Below are 11,807 nucleotides of genomic sequence, written 5' to 3' on the forward strand. Positions count from 1 at the left end.
TCTTGCTCTTTAGTCTATCTAGATAAAACTATTTTGAATTTGTTTACTCAATTGTGACTTGTGAATGAACTTTTGGAAATAAAATACCACTTGTTTTTGGGTGTATTGGGTATTTCCTAAAGCTGATTTATTAAAATTGTAGTAAACCCCAGATTTGTTAGAAGGGTGAAAGCACTTGTATTTCTTAAACTTCTGTATTGTCTTATCTGTACTAATGACCAAAAATAGCATTCTGCTTTTCTGGGGAATTGTGCTTTTTGTCTTTTCAGTGTATGCCGAGAATATTTTCAGAATGGCGGGAAAAGAAAAGCACTTGAGAAAGATGAAAAAAGAGCACTTCTTGCTTCTAAGACTGTTCCAGCTTTAAATGTACCCCAGGCTCCCAAGGTTGAAGATCCCTTGCAAAACTTTGGCTTGACAAATCATGAAGCTATAACAGAAGAGTAAGTTTTGTTTTCCCCACTTCTTTTCCCCACCTCTTTATGTGATAAGACTTACCTGGACATTTTTTTTCCCAACAACATGTTAGATCACTCAGATGTATTTTTAATAGCTAGGAAAGGGTATTTTCATGTGAATATATGTGTTTCAAGAAATATTTATGTTGTACTATATTTTGATGGATGCCATTAAAAAATTTCTTGAGAATGACAACTCAGTCATCTTCATTTAAGTGTTAGAGCACTTTCACTTCTCTATGTCATTGTTGTGTAATGCAATTTATATTAAACCATGAGGTGAAATAAGAGACACGTTAATTAAGTTAGAATCTAATGGCTGTTCAGCACTGTTGAAAAGTCAATTGCTTATGTAAGTACTAAGTGCCAAATGTAAATATCAGAGTACTTAAAACTTTCTCTTCAAAAATAATTGCAGAGAAACTCTTGATTCCAATTATACACTTCAAAAGCAATTTTGAATTATAACCCTTAATTTTAAATGTGTGAGCTTTCAGATGACGGGTTCTGCAGAAGTTGTAGTATCCTTGAGGTATTTTCCTAACAACAGTTTTAATTTTGTTTTTGACCTTCAATCAAGTAAGAATTTTATTTCTGGCATTCAGGAGCAGCATTGTTATTTCAGTTACAGTCCCACCCTCCTTTTCTTCCTAAATAACATGGGTCATGTTTGTGGCTATTCTATGTGTGATGGAAGGAATTTAATATTTTGTAACTGTAATGGAATAATGAATGCCTAAGCATATTATCATTAGATGTCGCACTTATGACTCACTTCATATTCTTTATAGACCAGTTCTTACAGCTGTCTGCAGCAGAGTTTTTTTTCTGTTCTGTGAAGTGATTTTTCTCATTATTGTAGTATGCCTTCCGTGATTTGCACTTTAAGTTATAGTGTTAGGAAAGGAACCAGTGTGTTACTCATTTTATTAGCAGGTGCCTGTCCTTATGAGCTGGTTTTGTAGTTTCTCCTGTTGGTAAAGTAACTTGCAAAAGATGTAAAGGTTCCAGATGCTTATGTAGTTGAATAGTTATGTGCAAAATCATTTTCCCTGTTATTGTCGTGTTGTGACAAAACACATCGTTCCAAATTGAAGGTAGTGGCTTCTCATAAGTTGCCTGCCCCCACTGACTCCCCCTGTCAGTGCTCATTTTGCTAAGTCTGCCTCAAAACAAATACCTGGTTTTAATGAGAACTGCCAGGCACTTTGGCACAAAGGGCTGGTGGGATACTAATACCTTATAACATCTCACTACTGCTGGCATTTGTTAAGGCCATAATTTAGCATTACTACAAATAGCAGTTTGTTGTTACTGGTTTATTGATATCAGTAGATTTGATGATCATACACAAAGTTGATTTGTCTTCTAGTGGGAGGCCTTGTCATGACAAAGCACTTGCTCTCTATTTGCTCTCTTTATCTTCATACTTTGCACAGTTTATAATGGCCATTGCAGAGCTAACTTCACGAGTTCCTTCTTGCTACCGGTAGTTCATAGCCTTACCTGTTGTTCTGACTAGTGTGCATAGAATGTAGTTAATAGAGAACTTTTTGCTAAATAATTTTTTAAGTATTTGTTATATAGTAAGTGATTTTTTTATCTTCATTCTCAAAACTTTAAAAATACATTCATCCATAAAGATGTACCTGGCAAAGTCAAGATTCTTAATATGTACATGAGTAAGCAACAGATGATAGTAAGATGTTTAGTTGCTGTACAGACTTCAAAGCAACAAAGCATAGCTGTTTTAAGTTACTGCCCAGAGAAATAAAATTTCAATTTCTTCTCTGTGCTTTATAGAAGAATTACAGAGTTTAGCAGAATGAAAATGGATTGTGTATTGTACAAAGCTTACTTTCCCCCTGCAGTGCTTTTGTACCATGTCTACACTGGTGGATTAGCGAAGTCTGAATCTCAGTGGGGTCTCTCTGCAAGAGGTGTGGGGGAACTTGCACGCACGCGTGTGCGCACACACACACACACTTGTTCAAGTGTGGTCACTCCATTCTGGTCATGTAATGCTATAAGTAAGAGTTGTGGAGCACTCTGTAAGTATGGCTAAGTCTGTAACTCCTTGTTTCACTCTAGTAAGTGTAAAGACAATTATTTTGTTCTTCCCATATATAATCCTCTTTCAAGTAGTATTAAAAACAGCTTACTTACGTAGGAGCTCTTTCTGGCTTATTTTTAGTATCAAGCTGTTGTAGAAAGACCATACTTTGCTAGCAAAGCTAGCTCAAGGATAAAAAGTTCCACTGGTAGTAAAAAAGACACTGGAAGGTGTAGAGAGAAGTAGGAAACACTCGGCCAGCTCTTAAAGGTGATGGCTGGAAACATTGTTGGAATTGGAAGTGCAAAGTTTACTGCATCTCAGAGGGCTACTCAGCTACTTTGATGGACCCATTTCCTGTTGCTCACACCTTTGCCAGATTAATATTGGTAAGTCTTATAGGAATAAATAATGTGAACAGTCAGTCCTTTTTTACTTTCATCTGTATAAAACATAATGTACACTGTACTTCCTTCCATTCAAGAATAAGTTCTTACATCTCTAACATTACAACTGCTCCAGTTGTGAAGCTGAACATCAAAGTGGCTCAGTCTTCCAAGATAAAAGTGGCTGTTATCTGCTGTTTAACAGCTCCTCCCTTCAATAAATGAGTCCCCTCTTTCTTCTTCTTTTCAGTGTTGTTTCCCTTTTTTCCATCAAATTAAGCAGTCTTGCTTTTTATCCTTAATGGTAAAAATTTCAGCCTTTTTGGTATGTATTCTTCTCAGGTGCTGGTTTGACAGTCTCTTAAGGTACACCCTATCATTCTTACCTATGTATCTCAGCAGGCTAGACTTTCCCATTGGATGTCTTTATGCGTGGATGTTACAAAAGGTTTGAAGCATCTCAGTGTTAATACTCAGAACCAGATCTATAGCTTTGTTCTGCTCTTCTGACAGCAGCATAAGGCTTCTGAATTTTTTTTTCCCCCTTCCATCCTTGATAAATAAGAGTAATTTAAAACTGTAAATTCTTAGAAGATCAGCATGTGAAGTGATGAGTTTCAGAGATAAAATGACTTTCCTTTTGGTCATATAACTGCTCTATTTCAATGTACTTCCAAGAGAAAATGTCACTTATCTGCACAGCACCTCATTGACTAATAGGTGCATTTTTAAGGGGGCTACTTATTAAGAGCTGCATTCCATTAAATAAAGTTCTTGAAATAAAAAAGTGAGGGATATATTTAAAATGCACTAATTTCCCAGGTCATGTAACTTCTTCACCAATTCCTGTTCTTTAACTACTCCCATTTTGGTTATTTTCCTGTGCACTAATGCATGTGAGAACTGTGGATTCAGAATGTGCTTGGAGATGACCTCCAGTGGCAAAGTACTTCCCGTGCTTTTAATGTTGCCTTGACTGAAAATCATTGGGAAACAGGGGTTTGAAGGGTGATTATCAATTAATTCAGCAAGACTATATTTCTAACAAAGTCATTGCCTCACTGCGTCAATGATCATCACCTAGATTACAGTTACATTCTCATTGAGGAATCTGACTTACCTACTTTTTCAGTACTGTAACTGTTATCTGAACCAATGGTCTTCAGAAACGTCTGAATCAGTGGTCTGCACTCTCTGTGTATGTTCAGTGACAGAATAGTGCTTCTGAAGAGCTTCAAAATGACATCAAGCATCTAACTAGGATCCTGTTCCTACTGATAACTGGCAACCTGAGAATTGCTATCAAGGGATTCGTTGCATCTGTGTTCTTAGAGGCACCAAAACCTGACAAGCAACAGGAAGTCAGGACACAAGTGAGCATCTGCGTCTCTGCTACTTTTAAGGTTTCAAAGTACATTTGCATTGAACTTAGACTGCAAGGCTCCTTGGATGTGACACACCTGTCACAGTGAATTTGCTCTGTATCAGATGCTTCAGGTCTGTTGTCCATTAGTGTAGGAGAGTTTCTGGCTTCTGCTCAGCTTGAAATGTAGTTGTAGCTTTTCAGAAATTTGCCCAAATGCTGTAGTAGTGTGAAATAGTGTCCCCATTAACCCACTCAAAAATAATGCTGTTGTAAAGAATGTAGGTTTTGTAAGAGGAAGATGGAACACATCACAGTGATTTTTCACTCTGCTGTAGCTGAAGTGGGCTCTTCTGCAGATTAGAGGGTTCTGGGTTGAGCTGCTTAATTTTACTCTGTACAAGTATTTCACTGAATATTTTAAATGGAAAATGTTGGTCTTCTTTATGGGAAGTTTTCCCTGCTCTGTAGATTCATATTCCCTCTTGTTGTGTTTACTGTGACCTCACGTGTCTTCTATTGATTTGCTGCTACCATTGGACTCCTTGTGGAGCACAAGCATACATCCAGACATAAACCTTTTGTCCTTGAGACACAATCTACCATTAGTGTCTTCACTTTCTAGATGAGGAGATGTGCTGGTCTGAGAAACCTCATAGTAGCCTTACATGGAAAATGACACTACCTGACTTCAGCCCATGTCTGTGCTTTAAGTGTTGTTTCTTTTCTCTTTCCATCAAATTAAGCAGTCCTTTTTCTTTTTTTCTTTTTTTTTTTTTTTTTAACCTTAATGGTAAAAATCACAGCCTTTTTGGTATCAATTCCTCTCAGGTGCTGTTTTCACTGTTTTGGTTTACAGCCACTAGGGTCTGGATGGTCCCTCTGCAGTATTGAAATTCCTGTTGTATGGATTACATTGTGATTGACATCCAAACTGGGAAAAAAAAATTGTTGCTATCATGTTCATTCTGAAATGTCACTCAGTACTGGCTATCTTAGAGAGCAGGTTAGTGATGTGTGTGGCTTTAACTTAAAGATAATTGTTGCACAATATATTTGCCATGATGATGCTGGTATTTTGACAGAAGTATCGCCTGGATATCTTATATTCCATGTAGAAGAAAAATCCTTAAACTTGGCATGATTATTCTACTGAATACAGCAAGGAATATTCTCTTGTTTCACCAGCATCCTCTCTGTGGCAGATGACTGGGGGTTAAGGAGTAGCACAGAGCCCAGATCTCTTCATTGCTGCTTAAAGATTTTTTTTTTTTCTGCAGTATTCTGTCCTGCTTTTTTGTTGCTATGAGTACAGCCGTGGCTTTGCTGCACTCCATTGGCCCTGAAGATCTATTTCTGAAAGGTTTTGCAGTTATCTGTCTCTCTAGGGCTGAGTCTTTTCCAGAAAGATGACAAGTGATATTTTGGAGATGCCAGTTGGAGTTGGCTACAAAAACTTGAAGGGGGGGGCGTCTGTGGGGGGGAACAAAAAAACCACACATTTGCTTGCTGGAAAGTTACCATTCTCCTCCCTGAGAATTCCCTGTGAAAGCTGGGAGTTCGAGTTTGTTTGCCTCTATTAATGGATTTCGGGTATTCCAAGGTCTTACCGATCACTATGGAACTGTGTGGCGCATATTTTTTTTTTTTTTTCCAATTTTCCATGACATTCTGGAGCTAAGGTTTTAAAGTGTCCTCAGCAGTCTGTCAACTTCTTTCTATCAGTCCAAGCAGCAAGTCGTGATTTCTCAAGTTATTGAGGAAACCCTCCCTTTTCCTTGTTGTAGTGTTTTGGTTTTTGGTTGGTTTGGTTTTTTTTTTCCCTTCCTATCATTCACCTTTTGTTGTTTGTCAGCGTAGTTAAGTATTTAGCATTACAGTCATTGGCCTTCTTATCTGTAATTTCACTTTGAAGAGTAAATTCATCACACAGTGGCAGACAGGGAGATAGGCTTTATGGCTTACTAAATTATTCTCTAGAATTCTTATGGGATAAATCTCGTTTTTGAATACATCAGAATTATTCTGAGGACTCTTTCCTAAAACATATGTCTATTTTTCACTATGTCTCATTAAAAAGCTTGTGGATACTCCTAAAGGAAATCGATTGCATGGTGTGGAATAGACCTTTTTCCCCCTAGTAGTTTTGAGGGAATACTTTAGTTCATTTAGATATTTAGAGTAACTTCCCTATAACATGATCAGTCAGTTGTTAAGTTTCTGGCTCTGCGTAGACTGAGCTAACACTTTCACAGCATTCACTGAAAATAGAATTGGAGTGAACCTCTAGCAGTCAACTATCTAAAAAAATAAATGAGCTAACAAAGCAATTAAAATACTTTAAAATTTTTGCAGGGAATAACTAAATGCTTCCATTTTATTTTTTTTTTTTTTTTTGTTTGTTTTCCTTGGAATACCATTGTCTTCTCTTTCCTTCATTAAACCAAATATGGCACTTGACTTCAGATGCCCTTTAAGATTGAACTAACAAGTAGGTATGTCATAGACTGTTGACAGTTTCTCTTTTAAACTCCTGAAATTTTAATTCTGTTAACTTGCATGACTTAAATGCCAATAAATAGCACAAAAAGATAAGTGGGAGACACAAAGCAATAGAGGAAGCCTGTCTAGCAGACACACAAGCTGCCATTTTAGTTTCTTCCTACAAGTACACTAGTTAATACTATTACAGCTGCTCTGAATGTGACTCTTCTGCTTGAGGACCATCTGCTTTGTTGGTGGACCTTGGTTCTCTTGGTATCTCAGCAATTCAGGTAAAGCATTTGCTTCTGTTAGTCCCTACACTGGTGTTCTATGTTAACTTTTTTTGTGTTAGTTATCTGAAGCTGTAATTCAGAATATAGCTTCAAAAATAACATTTGAAAAAAATGAATTCTTTCTTCTTAGATTGCTCCACTCCTTGGGGAAGATCAGATTACTTGATGTTGGAAGCTGCTTTAATCCATTTCTGAAGTTTGAAGAATTTCTGACGGTTGGCATAGATATTGTTCCAGCTGTTGAGGTATGTAATGTTTGCTCAATTTAATATAAATTTGATTCTCAGGTATTTTAGAATGCTCAAAAAGACTGTAAAAAGAGTACATTTAATGCTTAGGTATAGATGCTAAATACTTGTGCTTTAATAGAAACTGTGGCCCTCCTATATCCTTTCCAATCAACAGGCTCTAAACTGTAGTTGTGTTTTGTTTATGATTTTTTTTTTTTTCAAGCGTTTATACCTTTAATGCAGTTGTGAGTCTTAAAATTGAGAAGCTTCAGTAGCTGTATTTTAGTGGCATTTCAGATGAGTCCTTGCATCTGAAAAGGCATAAATAAAAATTGATTAGGTGTATGCTTAGGCATGAACCTCTCAGAACTTGCATTCACTAACAGAAGGAAATGATTAGTGACTGTACTTGAGTTTTTCAGGGGAGTTGTGGTAACCAGAAGTGCACTGTAAGGGAGCATTTCTCTTTATTCCTAGAAATAGTGTTGAACTTCGAAATGACGACGACAAATTTATCAGCACTTTGGGGGTAAATTGTTTTGTTTTCTCTAGGTAGTAAGGGACTCAAATGCATTAATTCTGCTGTAATTGTTTTTCCTTTCTGTCTTTGGCTCTCGAACCAACTTTTGTTAGCCCTAGTAACATTCACCAACCAGGCAAAATGAAAAAGTGGCATGAAAACTAAAAGATACAGAAAGGAATACATTTCTGACAGAAAACAGAAAAACTTTTGACCATGCACATCTTGACCACTGACACTTTAAAATCAGGATCTATTAAAATCAGTGGCTTGAGGTAACTCTCTTTAGAAGTGGAGAGGTGAGAAGTGTATGAGTACAATGATACAGTTAGCTTGCAAGTAATGTTCTCTTACTTGCTGAATTGTGGTTTATACTGTGCACAAAATGTACAGTATTTTCTTCTGTTTACCAGGTTTAGTCCACTAACACCTAATTTAGATTTTTGTGTATATGTTTTGAAATAGTGACAGACATTCTTGAAAAAAGTCTGAGTCTGATAAATTGCTTTTTAAAGCAAATCAGTGTTAGCTTCATATAAAACACAAACTTGGAGTGGATTCCATCTTGCCTAATTAGAAGAATAGGCATCAGTTGCCTAAACACGAGTGCCTCCCACCACTTAAGAGGCTGTAGGACATTTGCACAGGGCTGCTGGGCATGACACAGGGTGTGAAGGAGACACATGCCACTGAAGTGGCAGACTATGGGATCTAAAATGTTAATGCATGGCAAGTAGATCATGGATGTCTACATCTGGGGTTCTAAGTTCCAGTTACAGTCAGAGGAGATCTACTAAAAATAGTCAGTGAAGCCTAAATGTCTGCTGTTTCAAAAGCCAAAACCATTATTGGAAAAGTCCCTGAAAAGTTACTTCTGTGCATGTAATGGAGGAATGTGAGTGATGCAGGCCAAACAATAGGAGAGGGAGTAGTCAGCTGCAGTCTGTGTACTAACCAGTTCTTCAGGCTCCCTCCCAGTAGAAGGGAATGGTAGATAATTGGTTTCTTGCCACCTGACACAGTGGCATAGCTTGATGATGGGAACTCCCCCGAGTGCTACTGTACAGACTGACACATTACCACAGGGCCTCTCTCGGGCTCACCAGCTTCTCTTAATTCCATTCTCTTGGGTACTTCCGTGTGTTCAGAGCACCTTGAAACCTAGCTAGGAAGTACTGTGGAGTGATATGGAGTACAGTTTGTGCACTCAAATGCACCTGCTGGAGTAAGTTTAGAACCATCTCCGAAACAGGATTAATAAGTCTTGGTGTATTCAAGATGAGACTACTTGGAGCTATACCAACACCATAACCTCCTGAATAAATTTATCTTTAGGCCAGCAGTTGCCTGGGATGAATTAAGATTTCAGAAAAACAGCCAGAGGTTCTTATGGTAGTTAATGTCATCTTCCAACATGAAAAATTGATCTGATGACTTGGTAGAAGCTGAAAATAGAAGAACTGGTAAAATCTTCCAATTTAGCAGATCCTGTAGGTTGTTATGCTTAAATATGTTTCAAAAAAAGATCTAAAGGGTTCTTAGCAAGTCAGTTTCATCAATAATACTGAGTAGAGGGTTAAATAATTCCTTCTTGAATGATAATAGATTATTCCACTTTCTGCATACAGGAGTGCTTTAGATATAGACTAAGTAGTTAGGTAAAATACTATAGCTAATTTGAGGAATAAGAATGATATAATTGTGAAGGAAGAAAAAAAAAAAACTAGGACAGGAACTGAAATGTTAGTTACAAAAGAATTAATGCCTTCAGAATCTTTCATATGGAGAGAATGTAAACTGTAGTGATAAGAATATGGCAATGTACTTCCATTAAAAAGGTCGTGTTTTGATGGGGAGGGGAACTACACCAAAAAAAGTCAGCAGCTAGGCATTGTCCGCTCGTTTTCAGTGTCTTAGTGTAAGGTACACTGAGGAAACGTCCAGTATTAGAAACTAGGAGGAGGGGAACTGAGAGTAGGATGAGCAGAACAGGTTTCATCTTGACACAGTGTTTTTGTTGGCTATCCCTTCAAACATTCTGCTTGTAACACGGATATCCCAGAGTACAATTAGCAGTGATTATTTTCTTAGAGGAGGTTAATTTGTCTACATAAAAAAAAAAGGAAGAAGGATAGTGAAATTAAAATTGAAGGAAGATCTTCACTTTTGGAAAGTCCAAATACAGTCTCATACTGCTGTGAAATGTGCTGAATATGCAGCAGATGTTGTATTGAAGTAGATTTAGTCTGAGAGGGACAAAAAAAGAAAGTTGAAAGGGTATGGAATTAAAAACTAGAATATATGGGTAGGTTTGTGTTCATAAATGTGAGTGGATGCACTGAAATGGGACTGCTGTTCCAGTGTCTAGGAGGACTTTAACGTCAGTTCAAAACTTGTGTATCCAGAGTTTACTAGCAATCTCCAGTTCAGCAGCATTTTTGTCCTAAAATTGCCTGTAGAGTTTGAATTCTACCCAAAACATACTTTGACCTGGAATTCTTTAACATTATTTCTGCATAACTGCTTTATGAGTATTTTTCCGCTACTCAGAAATACTTGCAGTCTGTTTTCTTATTTTGACTGTATACATATAAACTCTTAACTTTTTAAGTCTTGCTTCTATGTAAATTTAGCTTATTGCTCTGAACAATTATTCTTCAAAGCCCCTCTTTCTTTTAAAACTTACTAGAGGAGCTAATGAAATTATTACTGTTAATTTCCTGTTCTAAGTAATACAAGGAAACAGAATATAGCCCTGCAGGTATAATGACTGCAATTAAAATTTCTTGATTGTAGCCACATAATGCAAATCTCTTTCTTAATTTTTGCATATCGGAGGCCAAGATTAAAGCTCTACTGAAAAGTAATCTACAGATTTTTTTTTTTTGTAACATTGATTACTTTTTCTAATTTACTGCATACTCTTGGAAGAGAATGGGTTTTATATAAACAGGAGTAACATTCTCTTCTTTCTGGGAAACAGCTGTGCATATCAGTTGCTTTATATGTACTTTACAATAGTGTTCTAGTGATAGTTTTTGAATACTGTTTCATGAAACATGCTGTAAATCTTTGCATCATATGAAAATGCAGCAGATCTAACTCCACCCTTCAGATGTGCTCCACACAATGTTTTGTGTCTGTCTCTGTGTTTCAGTTACATGTTCAGTGTCCATCATTCACTGCACATTCTCTAGGCATTAATAACAGTTTTTGTTGCTATCATGTAATCTCAAAACCTTGTATCTTAATACCTTTTTTAGGAAAGAAGTTAGTGCTGGGTTTTGGTGATTATGAAGTGTCAAAACTTAAATATAATGAATAGCATACTATTAGACTTATTTTTTTGAATGCTCGGTGATTAAGGATGTTAAGAACTTCCTCATCTGTATGTTGTATTGTGGTATCATTCCCTGTCTTCAACAGCTTGAGCACACAAATGGGCAAACAGATTAATTTATAGCCTTTACCTTACTTTGGCAATTGCCCGGATGTGTGCAGCTACACTTCACATCTTCAGCAAGGCTGAAACATGGACCTGCATCACTGCTGCAAAGCAGCTGGTGTGCTGTAGCTTCCTAACCTGTGCGGTCTTGCCATAGCCTCTCTGTTTCTGTACCAGTAAAGAAGGACACTTTTTTTTTTTTTTTCCAAGTGACCAAACTGTTAACTTTGTTGGATTCTTTTCAAAGAACTGGTGGAAATACTGAGATGCCGTACTAAGCTTCTAGTTACTAATTTTAGATTTATAAAAACCTCTAAAAGGTTTCCATAAACAAAAGCAAATAGGCTTCTCTGAGTTCTTAAATCATTTGTGAGATATGCGATTTGTTACTTTGTCCTATTTGGGCTAAATTTTGGGCTGCTACTTTTTATTTTAAATGAACAGTTCTCAGCTATCGAATCTCTGGTAAGTTACTGCACATGTAAAATTTTGCTTTGTGACTGTGAAACCTAGCAATATGTGTTAAATTGTTATTTTAGATTGTTTGATTTAATAGCAAGAGGAATGTTCAGCAG

General features: G+C 36.9%; 1 protein-coding gene across 1 annotated transcript in view; it reads left to right on the plus strand.

The window, feature by feature from the left end:
- Positions 1 to 269: 269 nt before the first annotated feature.
- Positions 270 to 11,807, plus strand: part of LOC103768446 (chromosome unknown open reading frame, human C7orf60) — a gene marked incomplete at its 5' end in the record, with an annotated part of 12,903 nt that continues 1,365 nt past the window's right edge. The window contains 2 exons of the mRNA XM_008935589.1: positions 270 to 443; positions 7,168 to 7,282. Coding sequence (XP_008933837.1) covers positions 270 to 443; positions 7,168 to 7,282 — 289 coding nt within the window. The remainder of the gene's footprint in view (positions 444 to 7,167; positions 7,283 to 11,807) is intronic.

This window comes from Merops nubicus, unplaced genomic scaffold, assembly GCF_000691845.1.
Source record: "Merops nubicus isolate BGI_N331 unplaced genomic scaffold, ASM69184v1 scaffold2352, whole genome shotgun sequence".
NCBI classification, from domain to species: domain Eukaryota; kingdom Metazoa; phylum Chordata; class Aves; order Coraciiformes; family Meropidae; genus Merops; species Merops nubicus.